General features: G+C 37.3%; 1 protein-coding gene across 1 annotated transcript in view; it reads right to left on the bottom strand.

Moving 5' to 3' along the window:
* Positions 1 to 12,541, bottom strand: part of OVCH2 (ovochymase 2) — a 35,528-nt gene extending 22,987 nt beyond the window's left edge. The window contains exons 1-9 of the mRNA XM_087720782.1: positions 12,451 to 12,541; positions 10,711 to 10,820; positions 8,996 to 9,087; positions 8,521 to 8,693; positions 7,360 to 7,455; positions 6,396 to 6,547; positions 4,277 to 4,472; positions 1,850 to 1,873; positions 467 to 557 (exon numbers count right to left, since the gene is read on the bottom strand). Of these exons, the coding sequence (XP_087576908.1) occupies positions 467 to 557; positions 1,850 to 1,873; positions 4,277 to 4,472; positions 6,396 to 6,547; positions 7,360 to 7,455; positions 8,521 to 8,693; positions 8,996 to 9,087; positions 10,711 to 10,820; positions 12,451 to 12,541 (1,025 nt within the window). The remainder of the gene's footprint in view (positions 1 to 466; positions 558 to 1,849; positions 1,874 to 4,276; positions 4,473 to 6,395; positions 6,548 to 7,359; positions 7,456 to 8,520; positions 8,694 to 8,995; positions 9,088 to 10,710; positions 10,821 to 12,450) is intronic.
* Between the last annotated feature and the right edge of the window lie 365 nt (positions 12,542 to 12,906).

The raw sequence follows: 12,906 nt of genomic DNA, 5'->3' as shown, positions 1-12,906 counted from the left end.
TCTGAATGTGATCACTCTGTTGGGGTTTACATAATTAAGAATTCTAATTAGATGTACGGGTAATCCTTGACTTACAACTATTTGGTTAGGGACTGTTCGAAGTTACACTGAAAAACGTGACTTATGACCAGTGGTGAAATTCAATTTTTTTTTACTACCGGTTCTGTGGGTGTGGCTTGGTGGGTGTGGCTTTGTGGGCATGGCAGGGGAAGGATACTGCAAAATCTCCATTCCCACCCCACTCTGGGGACAGACAGAGGTGGCATTTGCTGGTTCTCTGAACTATTCAAATTTCCGCTACCAGTTCTCCAGAACTTATCAGAACCTGCTGGATTTCACGTCTGCTTATGACCATTTTTCACACTACAATATGGTATGAATTGAGAAGGTCTCTGTATGTAATAATACAGGGTAATTGAGCCTAGAAAATGGCAAATAAATACAGATGTGTAGTTTAACTACTTACTGATTATCCTGATAAAAAGGCTTTGGGAATTCAGGAAAAACCAATTTTCCTTCACTGCCAGAAAGTGCGCCATCTTGAATGTTACACGATGCTGTATTGTGAATATATAATATGTTATGATGGAACTCTCCAATTAAACTGAATACTTATTCATTTTTTATTTTTATTGCAGTCCTCAAGAGTTCAAATTCTAAAATCTCTAGCCAGCATAATCATTGCTAGGAATTTTGAAATTTGAAAATTGACATCCAGCACTTCTGATAGATTATATTCCTCACTTTTTCTTACTTAGGCACTTTAAGCTTGTGCTTATTTTGTATTCTTACTTCCTCAAGAATAAAGTAACAGCATAGAAGTCCAGAGAAAACAGCTTTTGCTTTATTTTATTTTGACATTAAAATCTTACCGGGTGGAAAAATACCATGTTGCAAACAAGGAGTAAATTTTCTATATTACGTAAGATAAGAAAGTGACTGTGTGAATTTAAAGCTTCTATGGGAGAGATCCAAAAATGCTCACACAGAAGCTTTTGCAGGTTTCCAGGACTTTCAAAAAAGTTTGGAGAACCTTTGCAGGAACTCAGCCTTTACAGGAAAGATATGTCGTGTTACACAACTACAACTCTTCCATATTACTCTTGGCCAATTGCGAGAGACAAGACAAGAGACAGTTTGTCACCTGGGATGCCCTAATACAATGCTTGTCAAATGGGATAACGAAAAATAAAAATGTAATCATGCTTTGGGTAAAATTCAATTTTGTAGAATTAGAGGAGGAAAGCCGCTTAGCTCCAGTAATTAAGGACTTGTTTCATTTCATGTTCCTTTTGGCCCATAGCTTAAAAGGAGTTCTGGAGTCCAAAAAAGCCAGCATAGCTCCCATATTTAAAGATTATTTCACTAACCAACCTATAAAGGCAGTGAAGACATGAGTTCAGAGATAAAGCCAGTTCTTAACATTAATTTCAAGGGATAGCAAAGTTTATCCACTGAAATTCCTTACCAAATGATGCTGTACAAGGTATTTGCGAATTAATCAGCAACAGTGAGCAGCTAGTAAAACTAAAAGTAAAAATCAAGAATAGCCACGGACATTCTTAAAGTTCATCCTTGTTCTTCCTATCTTATTTCAAGAACTGCTTATTTAAATGTTACCTAAATATACCAACTTTTTTTCCAATTACATTCAGTATTAAGGAAAAGGAATATCAGTTACTTAAAAAAACCTATTGAATTGAGAAACTATGTAAATATTTTTAAAAATCCATTTTTCACATTTTAATTTTGCACTGGTGAGAATGTAAGCACAGAGTGGAGCATAAAACATTAATGTTATTAAAAAATATTCAAATTTAAAAAGATCTTTTAAAAACTTTATACTCACCTACAGAACTTTTCATTTTGACATCTATTTAAAAGGAATGAATGAAATAGATTAGTTACAAACTTTTATAAAGCATCAAAAATATCACAGTGAATTTGCAGCAGCAAAATGTAGATTTCTTTGGGTCCAAATCTCTGTCTTTCTGTTAAAAAAAATGTATATACAGGCAAAGCTTGACTTACAACCATTCGCTTAAAGATAGTTCAGGAAAAAGTGATTTACAACCTGCCATTATATGACTGTGATTTGTGATCTTCCCAGTCAGTTACTGTCAATTGGGGAAGCCAAATTCACTTTACGACCATAAAATCCGCTTAACAATCATATGATTCACTTAACAACCACATGATTCACTTAATGACTTGTTGACTTGCTTAATGGCTGTGGAAAAAATGTAATAAAATTAGGTCTGGTCACATGATGACTTGCTTAATGATTGCATTCTTTAGAGACTGAAATTCCAGTCCAAATTGGAATTTGACTGAACTAGAACTATTAGCCAGGAAGAGTTTGAAGCTGAACATTGATTATTGCTATAAAATAAAGCCAATGACATTTGTAACAGTGTAGTGCAAAAGTCGCCTTCCATCACTACAACAAAGAGCCTCCCACATTATCTTCCCATAATGCGTAACTAGCCTCTTAAAACAAAGAGATTAGGAGAACAAGCTTGGGACCATTTCATGTACATAAACTGTATTTGCTTATTTGCTGTATAATAAAACAAAATGAAAAAATGTTACATATATACCACATCCGGTGGTGGGATTCAAAATTTTTACTACCAGTTCTGTGGGCATGGCTGTAAAATCTCTATTCCCTGCCCACTCCAGGGGACGGTTACTGCAAAATTCCCATTCCCTCCCGATCAGCTGGGACTCGGGAGGCAGAGAATAGATGGGGGCAGGGCCAGTTAGAGGTGGTATTTACCGATATTCCGAACTACTCAAAATTTTTGCTACCGGTTCTCCAGAATGGGTCAGAACCTGCTGAATACCAACCTCTGACCACATCCAGTGTCATTCTGACTTCTTTTTCTCACCCAATGTCCTTGCATTTGAATGAATATTGCCAATTTTGCCAGTGCATACCAACGGAATGGCATTCACTAATGCACAAGTAGGGAACTCATGGCTTTCTACATGTTACTGAACTACAAATGTCAACAGTTATAATTGTTGGAGCTGCTGAAGGTTGTAATTCAGTGACTTTTGGAAAGCCATGGGCCTTCTAATTACCCTTCATCAAGACAAATCTTTCTCCTCTCAATAAACATTCCTCCAAATCTGGTCTAATGTGATGAAAGAAAGCCCGCCACCTTCTGGTACAAATCTGACTAAAGCAGAGAAGGCAGAACAAAGAAAAACATGGTTTCTGAAGCAGACTTTGTTCATGTAAAACCAGATGTAGCCTGACATTATAACCCAGTAAGCATAAAACATAACATAAAATAATAACACAACAGAGCTAGGCACCAACTTTCAACATTTTTGTCAAGTAATGTGATGGTATATGAGAAAACCTTTGGAGAATGAGTCAGCAGACACTCCCAAGGCAAGGGTTAGATAAGAGACAGCATGACCTGCAATCAGGAGTAGGCTTCAAAAAATGCAGCAACAGGTTTGCTGCCCTGTTGCTGGGTGGGTGTGGTCATGGTGGGTGTGGCCTAGTTGGCCTCCTGCACCACAGTGGGAGTGGGAGTGCATTTTTTGCTTTCCCCAGGCTCTGGAGGTTTCCCTCAAGCCTCCGGGAGGGCGAAAATTGTTTCCCCTGGGCTCCAGAGGTCCTCCAGAGGCCTGAAACAGGTGCGTTTCCAGATTTCTGAAACTTCCGGTAGGCTCTTTTCCCCCTGTCCTCAAGCCTCCGTGTGCACCCTGCACTTACCTGGCATGATGAACAGGCCCCATGGAGACTCCTGGGAGGGGTGGGAGGGGCATGGCTGGGGTCAGAGCCAGCCAGGGGCGGCATTTGGGAATTTGCCGAACTGGGCAGAATCCTAGCTAGAGGATCACCAGCAGCCGATCCCTGCCTCCAACTACATAGGGGATGGACGAGAGGCTCAGAAGAGACCCTCCCTAGTTTCTTAGGCTCAAAAGGAGACAGGGGCAAGGAGTTTTGTATTTTCTCATATTTGCAAGATTCTGTCATTGTAGCTTTAAAATAAAGTAGAATTAGCTCATCTGGTTGTGATTCCTATCTGGTTAACCCCACAAGGCTGACAAGGGATGAGAAAGATTCCCTCAAAAGACAGACATAAAAAATTGGCTAAACATAGGTGTTTTTGTTTTGTGGGGAGGGGGGAGTTTTGCAAGGGGAGTAAGTTTCTACAGTCATAAATTCTAAACAGGTAAAATACTATTATCAATGGAATGCTAATTGATGTTAATAATGAGATAAATCACAGTATTGGTGATATTTTGTTCTTACCTGCACCTATGTGCTGCTGAATCCAAGGGAGCACCTTGGTCAGATCAGTAAAAACTCCTGGAGTTCCTCTTTTCTCATACTTCCTTTGCAGATTATAAATCCAGCTTCGAGCACATCCTATGCCCCATGAAGTCACTCCAATGAGGGTCCAAGAACCATGCTCACGTTGGCACACAAGTGAGCCTCCAGAATCCCCCTGCAGGAGAAACATTTTTTTTATTCCAAAAGGAGAAACAACTCATGAAGTTCTTTAGTTATTGGATCTTATGCATATTCTCTTTTTTGCAAACTGGTGGGACAGCTCATTCCAGCCAGGCCATGTGATAAAGTTTCATAAAACAGGCAGAGTTTCCTAGGGAATAAATTATGGCAGGACTTAATGTCTGAAAGACTTCACCGAAAAGTTGACCCTGGCAAGGGAGAAGAATCCATGTGAGATCCAGTTGAGGTGAGAAAAATATAATTGGTTGGTCTTTATCAGTGAATAGATGCCTTTTTGATGCCTTCGCTAAGTTTGCAATAAAAATTGCAGGACTGTGGATTAAAGAAGAATAGCTAAACTATTGGATCCTACTGCTTGAATAATATGTCCTGTAAGGATAGGAGTGAGCTGTTTTGAAATTTGGTTTTTTAGAAATGTGTAGATATGGCCAATACATAGAGCTATGACTGTGAGGAACCTATTCTCTCTTAATTGTTCAAGGATGCTTCTCTATTCATTAAAAATGCATATTGCATCCCTGTTCTATGCATGAATCTACTACTGGCCACCATTGATTTTGAGTTCTATCAACATCCCAGCTACAAACCTCCCTCTAGCTTGGCCTATGGAAATCTGAATTTCAGTAAAGATTGTCCTCAACGTACTACTACAATTGAGCCAACAGTTCTGTTGTTAAGTGGGAAATTTGTTAAGTGAGTTTTACTCCATTTTACAATGTTTCTTGCCACAGTTATTAAGTGAATTGCTGCAGTTGATAAGTGAGTAACCTGGTTGTTAAGTGAATCTGCCTGCCTCATGACTTTGCTTGTCAGAAGGTCACAAAAGGTGATTCTATGACCATGGGACAAGCAATGTTCCTAAATATGAACCAGTTACCAAGCATCTGAATTTTGATTATTTGATCGTGGGGATGCTGCAAAGGTTGTAACTGGGGGAAAAGTCATCTTTCACATTTTTCCGTGCCGTTATAATTTTGAATGATGACTAAATAAACTGTTGTAAGTCAAGGACTGTCTGTACTTTGAAACTGTAATTTATATTTGTTCTGGACACTCTTCATCCTGTAAGTTGTCAATATGTTATGGCACATCTAGAAATTTTAAATAGGCTGACAAAGTTATTATTATGAGCATAAATGTTGATCTCTGAATAAAGGTGGAGCATCATAAATTATTTCCCAAAATCTTTTATCTTGTTTTGGGCTTTGATAGTACATGTAAAAGTATTATTCAATGGTTCCCACTATTCCCAGAAGGCAGAAAGGCTGAAAATGACTGGCTACAATAGCTACAATCAAGAGATTATCTCCCTGTGAAACTGAAAAAAGCTGAGTCATTGAAGCATTATTATCATTTCCACTACAATACACCAGAATGACTGTCCACCTGCAAAGACTAAAATAGATTGTGCTTATTCACATTCCTTACCAATTTTAAATGCTACATTCTACCAAGTCAGGTATCTGCTTTTTCTAGCTCAAGGCTAGAAAATGTATTCTTCAATGGCTAATCAAACAGCCTTGCTTTGAATTTCCACCTGGGAATGGACCTGAAATCTTTTATTAATGAGCCATGGCTTTTCCTCCTAAAAGTTTCCTTTGGAATTTTTCTAAAAGTCCCAAAATGGACCTAAAACTACTAGTTTTTACCACAGTATTTTACTACAGTACTGTGTTTCTTCTTCTTCTTCTTCTTCTTCTTCTTCTTCTTCTTCTTCTTCTTCTTCTTCTTCTTCTTCTTCTTCTTCTTCTTCTTCTTCTTCTTCATCATCATCATCATCATCATCATCATCATCATCATCCTCAACAATGTTATTACTACCAATACCATCCTCATCATAATCATCACCACCACCACTGCATTCTCCTTAATAAACCTACTGATATAATCAACCAACCTGGCAAGCATCTTTTCCTCCGTCTGGAAATCCAGCACACAATATAGTGTGACTCTTAATAGGCCTCCTTAGAGTTGTCAAGATTCTAGAACATTGAGTCTGGTCTAAGATGGGCAATCGGACTTCATGCAGAATGTCAGGGAGGATCCCATCTGGAAAAAAAAACCCTTAGGAAGTTGCATAGCAGTTGCATCACAAGTTGTCATATTCCATCAAGCTCAGGATTTTCCATAGGTGCCAGGGGCCTCAAGCCAAGATCTTTGTTTACTGCCTGATCCTTTTTTTTAAACTAGTGTTCCAGAGACTGGACCATTAGCCCTCAGAGTATTTCATGTGTATTGTGCCATTTTTTCCCTCCACAAAACATTCAAGCATGAGTTGAAATGGTGAAAGACTTCAATGTGAAGCCAACAGTTTTTTAACTATGTGTTAAATGGGATCACCATTGAAAGCAGAATTTCTAGCCCTAGATGGAAGGAGAACTGAATGCTGAAATATGTGACATCATTGAACATCATTGGATACACACTATCATGCAATTATTTTCATAAATTAAGCAACAGAGTAATAAGCAGATGTTTCTGAGTATCTCTACCACAATATCTAATATTTATTTATATCCATGGAAATTTAACCTTAGAATGCACTAGAACCAAAGCTGAATTTATTTTGGGACTGAAAATAGTATTGAGCATAGAGAGAAAACACCCCCCAAAAAACGTCTTAACTGCATTTATTGTCATTGCCTCTTTGCTTTCATTTTAGCATTATTGATTTTCATTGTTTGCCTCCCACCTTGGCTTCCCATGGGGATGGAGGCAAAGGGGGGAAGAGAGAGCTGATAGCACACACACATAAATCTACATTTAATAATGTAGATTTATGTATGTGTGCTATCAGTTATTTAATAATAGCTCCCTTTGAAGCATGAAATGTGCTCAAATATGTATCATCAATTCCTTACTTTCTCTTAAACGACCCCAACCACAGGTGACACATATATATCCCGGGTCAAACTTTTCACGTGGGCCAGGAAGGCATACTGGCCACACTGCTGCACCTAGCATTAAAAAAGATCAAAGTTCTGATTACACATTATTGAATGAATAATGTTAATATGGCTCATGTCTCAATGACAATTTCCTACTCCTTGATAGGTATCAAGAGACCCAGTATAGAAAGTGATTTCTACAAAAGTTAAAGAATAAGTATCAAATATAATGATACACACTATGAAATGGAAACACAATTCTCTTCCAAAATGAACACCAAAATAAAATTCAATATTAGATGTCTCTCTGTTTCTTAACTGTTACACCCCCATTTTTTAATCTGTTGTGTTCTTTCCATCCCCCGTTGGAGTTGTGTAAAAGTTCATGATTTTGTATGATCATCTAATGATAAACAAATCAGGCACAAGCTTTTGGGTGGACAACTAGGGCCTTAACTTCCTCTCAGGATGCATCTTCTCATCACCCACACTTAATCTTTTGCCTGTAAATCATCCACATCTTTCCTTGCCCAGAAAGCAATTAACATAGTGCTCTGTTCATAGCTGCACTGTAGGTGGTGAAGGCAGAGTAAAAAAAGAATGTACATACTGTGCTAGTGGAAAGTAATCATGAGACTTCTTGGGAATCAAGCTATGTAAGGCTACTGATTGCTGATACAACCTACTATGTGCTTAAACTTCCTATAGAGAGTAGTATTAGATTGTTATTGTTAGCTGCAAAGTCATGTCTGATCCATCGTGACCCCATGGACAATGCTCCTCCAGGCCGTCCTGTCCTCTACCATCCCCCAGAGTCCATTTAAGCTCACACCCACTGCTTCATCCAGCCACTTTATTCTCTGGTTGTCCCCTTCTTCTTTTGCTGTCAATCTTTCCCAACATTAGGCTCTTCTCCAGTGAATCCTTCCTTCTCATTAGGTGGCCAAAGTATTTGAGTTTCATCTTCAGGATCTGGCCTTCTGAAGAGCAGTCAGGATTGATCTCCTCTCAATTAGATTGTACAGTAAATTATTTTCCTTTGAATACCACATTTTTTATCTGATGGCTCAGATATGCACACATGCAAATGCACACATGTGTAGACATGAGGATCATCTAAAATTAGGATATTACCATATTTGAAGTGACCATCCATTTTTAGAAGAGCAATATCATAATCCATTGGTTTCTTCCTGTTAAATTTGGGGTGCTTAATTATGTTTTTGACGTGGAGGGTCTGCTCTTCCTCATCTTTCAAACTCAAATCATGTTCTCCAGCAGTGACGGTCAGCAAACGGAGCAGTGATCTGCAATACAGTGGAGAGTTATAACTGGTAAAAACTGAAGATTGGTTTCTCAAAACTAACTAGCTAACTAATCTTATTTTAGGCAGAGATTTTGTCTATCTATATCTACAGTGCATTCAGAAAGTACTCAGACCCCTTCAATTTTATTATGCTGCAGCCTGATTCTACAGCTGTTGAAATTAATTTTTGTCCTCATTAATATATACCATAATGACAAAGTGAAAATAGAATTTTAAAAATGTCCGTACATTTATTAAAAAGGAAAAAAAATGAAATATTCCAGTTGAATTGCCTGCTTGTACCTGCTTACAACACAGTGAGCTGCTGTGATTACCCACTGAGTGGAAACAAGGGTTCCTCCACAGAAGTGGTGATTATCTCTTTTCAAGGAAACCTGTATCACAGAGAGCACATACCACTTTAGGAAATGAACACCTCATAACACAAAGAGCAGTAGAAGGCAGAATACACAGTGGGGGTACAATGAATATAATATTTTTTGGAGTATAAGACGCTCCCAAGTATAAGACGCACCTAGCTTTGGGGGCAGGGGAACAAGGGGGAAAAATCTGCCTCTGCCTCCCAGCAATTTGCTTCCTTGCAGCAAACAGTACAGAAGATACACACTCTTTGTGGTGTTACATTTCAGACTATAATTGTACAGATGCTGTTAAAATTGATGTGGCTTTCTGGAAGTATACATTATTTTCTGCTATTTAAAAGACGATACAATAACACTGGGCCTCTTCAGATCAAGCATTTATTTTGAAAAGCTTTTTCATTTTGTTAAGTAGTTTAGAACAATAATAAAGCAGTCTTTAAAAAATAAGTCTAATAATTTGAACATTCTGTAGGCACTTATAGTTATTGATTTACCTCCTTGCAGCAAACAGCCTGATTCAGTTTAGCCTGATTAGAAGGGAAAAAATCTGCCTCTGTCTCCCAGAAATTTGCCTCCTTGCAGCAAGCAGAAAGCAACAAATAGCCAGTTTCACCTATTGCTGCTTCTGCAAGCCCCATTTGCTGCAAGGTAAATTACTGGGAAGCAGAAACCAGCGGCTGAGGGCCAGTGGGTGGGCGGGGCTACATTCGGTGTATAAGACACAGCCAAATTTTCACCCTCTGGGGGGGGTGTGTGCGTCTTATGCTCCGAAAAATACGGTATGTAATACAAGTCAACAATGCCAGATTAATGTCATACATTCATGAAAATAATCACTGCTGTACATAATATGAAGCAGAAGTTAACATTAATAGCTATCTTCATTACCATTACCGTTGATAACATTAATAGAATCATGAATATTCAGATGCTCTCAAAATTGGCCTAATACTATCAATATCTAAATCGTTTTCTTCATATGAAATCGATATCATTGTAATGACTGAACATATCTTTTTTCACATTCCCTTCCTCAGGTTTATAGTGAATGACAATAGTTGCAGTAGCACACTTGGGAGGAAAAATCCAAAGGGGCAGATTATAGTAGAGCATATCATATATGCATGTGAAAATGCCTCAATCTGCCAATCAGAACAGCTGTAGTATTTTGCATTGTTTGGTGTTGCCAGAAGCTTAGAAGTTCATTTTGGGAGAGGAAAATGTTGGTAACTGAAAGAAAAGTTATACTCCCACTGTAAATCCTTAAAAAAGGATTTTATTTTTATTATATCTGAACAATGTCTTTCCTTTAAGTAACCACAGATGACCAGTAAAAAATGTGGAGGGGAAAGCAAATTGATTGTTCTCTTGTTTGGCATTGCCTATGAGATTTAAATGGGATTTTCCAAATGAGTACGCCTATCTCAGTTTCTCATGATACAGACAACAGAATTAATGACAAAGTTATATTGAAGACCAAAAAAAAAAGAATGGCCATTGTTCATTATTTGCTCCATTGCTCTTGCAAAGCATAACATGATGTTCAGCAAAAGCATCGATACAAAAGCAAAATCAAAGATATGCAATAACCTAATTTCTTATCAGTATGATAAGAGTGGGAGGAAATACACTGACCTGCCATGGATGTGATCCTTGTTGTACTTGGCTTCCACCAACAATCCGAGCAAAGTGGTTATAAAAGCCCCATGAATCGCTTCCAAGGACTTTCTGCCCACATCTTGAATCTGAAAAGCATAGAAAAGAGACAATGTAGAAAACAGGAATCCTTGGTTCTATTCATCTACTTTATTTAATATCTAAATTAAATTGTCCCCAAATTATTGAAGTTTTCTAAATATTATTTAATACTAAGGTGTACTTTTAATCATATTATTCTTAATGCAAGGGGGAAGATTCTGATAAACAGAAACAGAAAGAATTTTCTTCATTTTTTTAGAATTCTGCAGATCAGGTTAAACTATGCTATTAAAAGCAATTAAGTAGTATCTATAAGTGCTCAATTCTAAACGCAAGTGACTTAAGTTGAAATTCAGTTTATGCAAGCCAAGTACAAAACAATCACAAAGATCAGACTTATTATCATATTGAATGTCAAGTCTTTATTATCCACATGGACATATTTATATTTATTAACAAATTTAACATTCTGTTCAAGATGTTATATCCTCAGATAATATAGCAGTGAAATATCACCATGTGGATAAGCCTTCTAAGGGTAAAATATGATATAATTACGAATTTTATTTATTTTATATTAATTGAGTATTTTAGCTATCAGTTCACTGTATGTTTTTGTGTCCCCTGAATCTTCAGAATAAACTGATTCATGAGTAATCAAAATGCAAAGTAAATTTCTGTCCAGTTATGTCCACTTGATTAAGAACTGTTTTTTGTTCCAGAAGAGGAATTTATGAATAAAAAGGGAAGGTAAGTCATTCTACATTGTCCGATGTCTTCCAAGCCTTTGAACAGATTTTGAAGGAAAAGAAATCAACCAAATTGCTTTCCTCTGTTTTCCATGTATCAAATTGTCTGATAGAATTAAGGAGCTTTCCAGATTGACACAACTGGAGATAACCTTCTGCATCTTCATATATAAAATTATTTTTTGCATAATAGTCCGATCAGGATCTGCTCCCAGAATCATAATGAAATATTGTCTCATCTACAAAAACCCATACCTCAAAGTTAGTTTTTAAGGTGATGTGTCACTGCCACTCATCATACAAGGTCTACAGCATATTCTTTTATTGGTTAGATGTGTATTCTACCTTTCTTCCAAAGGCAAAAGATAGTATACATTGCAGCCCTTTCTCCTTTTTTGTTCTTCCACAATAACCACCCTTTGGCAAAAGCTGAGAAGAGTACACGGTCCAAAATCATGCAGTGAAATTCCATGGTTCATGGATATTATAAAAACTCATTTCACAGTCCTAGTCCAGCACCTTAGCTATTATAGCACATAAGTGTCTTTTGAGTAAAAATATGTATAATAAGGAATAGAACCACTATGAAAATAATAGGGGTTGTTGTGTTTTGTCCAAAGTCATCTGAAATAGCTGCCACAAGAATTTCCCATATGAACTGAAAGACAAGCTCTCAACCCAATCGCAGTTCTGCTACCAATTGGTCATCTTATGGCTAACAGGGCTAATAAAGAAAATATCTGACTTTGTGAACAGTTGTATGAATCTATCTTTTCCCTACTTTGGGCTACAGCAGAAATAAGAAAGAATAGCTAATAAATAAAGTCATTGAGATATGTAAACATAATATTTCCTTGGCCCAATATAAACATCACTATTTTTAACCTTCTGAAAATGATTAGTAATAAAGATGGAAATGGAACCATACCTTGTTGAAGAGCCATTGATGGACAGCTTGTTTTTTGAAGATAGACTGTTCCAAATATAAGTAGAAGGAGATGCCCTAAAGCCACTGGCATGTTCAAGCTGTAGCTATGTTAAAACAGCGTGGAGACCTTTATAGTAGCTAAAGAAAAACTGTAACACAGTAGGAGAGCACCAACTCGCTCATTAAAGTGCAGGTTACTCATTAATTCAGCTGTAAAGCTTTTAACCAGGCATTAGTAATTTTTTTTTTCACATTTAGCCAAGCCTGATTCCTTTCCAATTTCTCAGGAGACTGAAGTTCTTTACTTCCTGATGTAAACCTGAATCTTTCTCAAAGTGTCTATACATTAAAAGGAACAATAAAAAGAGGCCGCCTAGCTAGACACCACATAATGGCTTCATGCCAATGTAACTGATGATTAACAACTCTGATTTCATTACAGTTGTTTCCAAGGTT

The sequence above is a fragment of the Thamnophis sirtalis genome, unplaced genomic scaffold (genome assembly GCF_051295495.1).
Source record: "Thamnophis sirtalis isolate CommonGarterSnake01/CBP01778 unplaced genomic scaffold, rThaSir2_p1.2 scaffold_1, whole genome shotgun sequence".
Taxonomy (NCBI): Eukaryota; Metazoa; Chordata; class Lepidosauria; order Squamata; family Natricidae; genus Thamnophis; species Thamnophis sirtalis.
This window is presented reverse-complemented; position numbering and strand designations above follow the sequence as displayed.